Source organism: Bison bison, unplaced genomic scaffold (assembly GCF_000754665.1).
Source record: "Bison bison bison isolate TAMUID 2011002044 unplaced genomic scaffold, Bison_UMD1.0 scf7180017864478, whole genome shotgun sequence".
Classification (NCBI taxonomy): Eukaryota; Metazoa; Chordata; class Mammalia; order Artiodactyla; family Bovidae; genus Bison; species Bison bison.
The window spans coordinates 44,021-48,374 of NW_011495038.1; the positions used below are offsets into that span (position 1 = coordinate 44,021).

Below are 4,354 nucleotides of genomic sequence, written 5' to 3' on the forward strand. Positions count from 1 at the left end.
TAAGAAATCTGAGAGCGGAGAGATGTGTTGCTTTTCTGGGATTAGCAAAATACAGAGGAAAAAAACCTCCCAAACGTAACCCAATGATTAGATTATCACTCACATCACTAACAGCTGCAGCTTTGTTTTTGGTAGAGCCTGTGAAGTTTTGATGGCTTTAGCAGCCACATTCTGTGCATTGGAGGATACAGAGTCTGTTTTAAGTGCTTCTTTTTCCAGGTCACGGAGTTGTCAAGTGAAACCCAAAGAGGCGAGACTGTAAAGATGACTATCACTCTGACGAGAGAGCTGCCGGCAAGTTCTCCTGTGTGCATCCAGGTCTTCAATATCATCTTCAAAAAGTAAAGTGCCTCAAATGTGAATTTAATGTAGGCCAATGATGCCTTTCCGCGTAGAGCCTGGGTATTAAAAGTATTTGCAGTTTTGTAGGCGGTGTGCCGGCAGCAGTGTCCTCTTTAGGGCAATTTTCTGTGTACTTCTGTGTATTACTGCAGTAATACGCACCACAGCCCATCACAGCCTTGAACGGGCACCTCTGTCACTATTCAGTATCATTTGTGTTGAGACAAGGGGCCTCAAGGGTTGTGATGTCTCGGGGACCAGGGCAGGTGCCTTTGCCCTTTTCCTGTACCCACTCGCAGCCTCCGTCCCCAGACTTAAAAACTGGGTCAGTAAACTGAAGGAGTGGCTTTTCTCCTGGCTCATTTGTTTTAGGTGTGAAAGGGCATCACCATCTGCTTTCAGTGCTTTCAGACCCCTTCTTTTCCCCACTTGTCCCCGGGGACAGAGGAAGGTTGTCACTAAGCTTTTCAGTGTTCTTGAGACTGATGTGAGGATCACTTGCTTCAGCGTCAGCTTGGGTGTTAGTTGACAAAATGCAGGTTCCCTAGCCCTTCACTGGACCTAGTGAACAGAATTTTGTGAGTGGGGCCTGAAAAATCCACATTTTTGGCAAGCTTCCCAGATGGGATCTCAGAAGCTTGAGGACCCTGTTTTCCATGCTGTTGGTGTGGATCACTAGGTTGATGTGTTAAAAACCTAAGATTTTAGCCCTTTGCTCTGGACAGGATGAGAGGAGTTTGGGTTTACTGAGTAGGACACATAGAGGAATTTCCATCACACAGATACACTGATTCCTAATTCTAGTCAGAAGTCTAGGCAAGTGTCTTTTGATCAAAAAACGCTCTTCAGAATCCATTTTTGCATGTACCCCCCTGATTGTTTTAAGTCAGCTGACATTTGGAAGGTGCTTTGCAGTAACAGAGCTCTTTCTCTGGTGCTAGAGTTTACTTGATCTTTACTCAATTGCCCTGAGGCAGGTATGATTAAACTCCCCATTTTACAGATAAGGAGACTGAGGCTCAGATGACTTTGGGTAGTCAAGAAGCACACAATTGGAACCTCTGTTTTCAGACTTGAAACTCTTCCGTTTCCCCAATGCACAGGGCAGCTTCAGATCAGTAATGTGTCACATTCCAAAAGCAGCCAGAGTTAGTTACTGAAGAGGCAGCCTTGTCATTTAGTAGCAGTGAGGAGCCTGAATAGACTCATTAGAAACAAACTCCTCAGGAATGTAAATTGGTGCAGATACTGTGGAGAACAGTATGGAGGTTCCTTAAAAAACGAAAACAGAACTACTGTATGATCCAGTGATCCCATTTCTGGTATATACCTAGTAAGAACTCTAATTCAAAAAGATACGTGCACCTCAGTGTTCATAGCAGCACTGTTTACAATAGCCAAGACATGGAAGCAATGTAAATGTCCATCAACAGGTGAATGGATAAGGAAGAAGTGGTACCTATATGCAATGGAATACTATTCAGTCTTAAAAAGAATGAAATAATGCCATTTGCAGCAATATGGATGGATCTAGAGATGATCATATTCACTGAAGTAAGCCCCAGAAAGACAAATATCATATGATATCACTTGTATGTGGAATTTAAAAAATGATATCAATGAACTTATTTACAAAATAGAAATAGGCTCACAGACAGAAAATAAACTTATGGTTACCCAAGGGGATGGGGAGTTAGAGGTAAATTAGGAATTTGGGATTAACATATACACAATACCATATATAAAATAAGCAACTAGGACCTACTGAATAGCACAGGGAACTATATTCAATATCTTGTAATAACCAATAAGGGGAAAGTATCCAAAAAAGAATATACATATATAACTGAATCACTTTGTTGTACTCTAAAACCAATACAACACTGTAAATTACTTATACAAAAAGAAAGAAAGAAAAAAGAAAGGAAACAGCCTCCTCATTTCAAAATAAGAACGGGGCCAGAAGAGCCTGTGGACATGGCTTTTCTCACCTCAGCCACGGCAACCACGTTGTTACCGTCACAGTCATATCTGCTAAGGGACCACTTCCTTTTGCAGTTAAACCCGGAAGAATAGAACTATTTTCAATTGTGTCATTCCCAAATGTGGAGTGATAGTTCTTGTATATACCCTCATAGGTATATACAGTAGCTAAACTTTCAACATGATAACAATAAGAGTTCTGGGCTTTTCTACTCGTTTTTATTTCAGCATGGATACAAACTTAGAAGTATACTGTTATAGACAGATGTTTAACACAGATTTAAAATATATATACTTTCAGGATCTTAAAAAAGTTATCCATGTACCAAATTGGACGGAACTTCTATAAGCCTTCAGAGCCAGTGGAAATTCCCCAGCACAAGTAGGTTTATTTATGTTTTCTGTTACTCTGAAATTTTTATAATGTGAGCAATATCATTTATGATGCAATATGATACCATTATGCCTCCTCTGAGAGACTCCGTGGTAAGAAAAGTAATGGATTTTTTAATTTTCAAGTTTTTTTTAATAGAATGGTGAATGTCAAAAGGTAGCAGTCTGTTTTCTTATATTAGTGAGCTAGATAATTATCATAAATCCTAGAATTCAGAAACTGAACTTCGTGTGTGTGACAAGTAATCATGAGAGCAGAATAAGCTCTGTTATGTTATACCTCATAACTTGGGCTCTGTTTTCCGGCTGACACAAAGTTAACACAGCCAGGGTGGTAGGTAGGAAATTATTGGGTAAGAAGATGTCAGATACCCAAGCCAACTAAGCTGCCCTAGTGAATGATAGAACCATTAGCAATACTTGCAGAATGATAGAACCACGAGGAACACTTCATCCTAAACTAGGAAGTAGAGACTGCAGCGAAGGTGGTCTTGAGCTTTCCAAAACATGTGGTTGAGCCAAAAACAGAGGCAACCAGTGACCCAAAGGGAGAAATACAGATGCTCCCTGACTTAAGATGTTTTGACTTAATGACATTTTGGCCTTATAATGATGTGAAAGCAATATACCATCAACAGAAATCATGCTTGGGATTGCGGATTTTGACCTTTTCTAGGGCTAGCGGTACGGAGTATGGTACTATCTGAAGATGATGGTTAGCTGCCACAGCCACAGCACCCAGGCAGCCACCCCATTTAGCCATGAGGGTAAATGACTGATACACTCACAACCCTTCTGAACCCATACAACCATTCTGTTTTTCACTTTTAGTACAGTATTCAGTAAATGACGCAAGATATTCAACACCTGATTGTAAAATAGGCCTTGTGTTAGATAATTTTGTCCAGCTATTGGCTAATGTAAGTGTTCTGAGCACACAAGGTTGGCGATGCTCTGATGTTCAGTAGGTTACTGAAGAAAAGGTTGGGTGTATTAAATGCATTTTCGACTGAGGATATTTCAACTTACGATGGGTTTGTGAAGATAAAAACCCATTGTCAGTTGAGGAAGGTCTGTACATAAAAGATAGAAAATGGATGCAGGGTGTTTGGTTTCTGCCAGGTGGAGGAAAAAGGCAGGGTGTCTGTGTGCTGGTTCAGTGGATCAGACTGTTCTGTATAAAGCACCTAATCATTCACCCTGTCACTTATATCTCCACCTGGATTAGAAATTCTCGTGGGTCCAGTCTTGTGATGAGCTGGTGTTGGTGCTGTTACCAACCAGCATTCTTCGTCTCCTTAATCAATAGAAATTGATCAGAGACCAGACAGGAAATTCAGGAAAGGCTTTATCAGGGACCCTGCTGCAACAGGGAGGAACAAGAACAAATGACAGGTTCCCTTGCTTGCTTCCTCCCTGAGGGGAGCAGCTGATTGCTTATGTGGGGTGAAGGTAGGGATATGTCCAGAGGTCTGGCCAGAGGGTTAGCTTAGGTGGTTTGCCCATCCCTTCAGTGGTGTTGGGTGTAGCGGGCATGCACAGTACCCTGCTTTTGCTCCCAGCTCTTCAGAAGAGGCAGTTGGCTTTTTGGAATATTTTTGTATCTTATTGTCCATAATTTGCCCCAACTGTGCAT

The 4,354-nt window shown here is 41.4% G+C and overlaps 1 protein-coding gene across 1 annotated transcript in view; it reads left to right on the top strand.

Annotated features, from left to right (window-relative positions):
- PIWIL4 (piwi-like RNA-mediated gene silencing 4) overlaps window positions 1-4,354 on the top strand; it is a gene marked incomplete at its 5' end in the record, with an annotated part of 58,995 nt that overhangs the window by 16,318 nt on the left and 38,323 nt on the right. Inside the window, 2 exons of the mRNA XM_010862131.1 lie at window positions 220-341; window positions 2,627-2,707. Coding sequence (XP_010860433.1) covers window positions 220-341; window positions 2,627-2,707 — 203 coding nt within the window. The remainder of the gene's footprint in view (window positions 1-219; window positions 342-2,626; window positions 2,708-4,354) is intronic.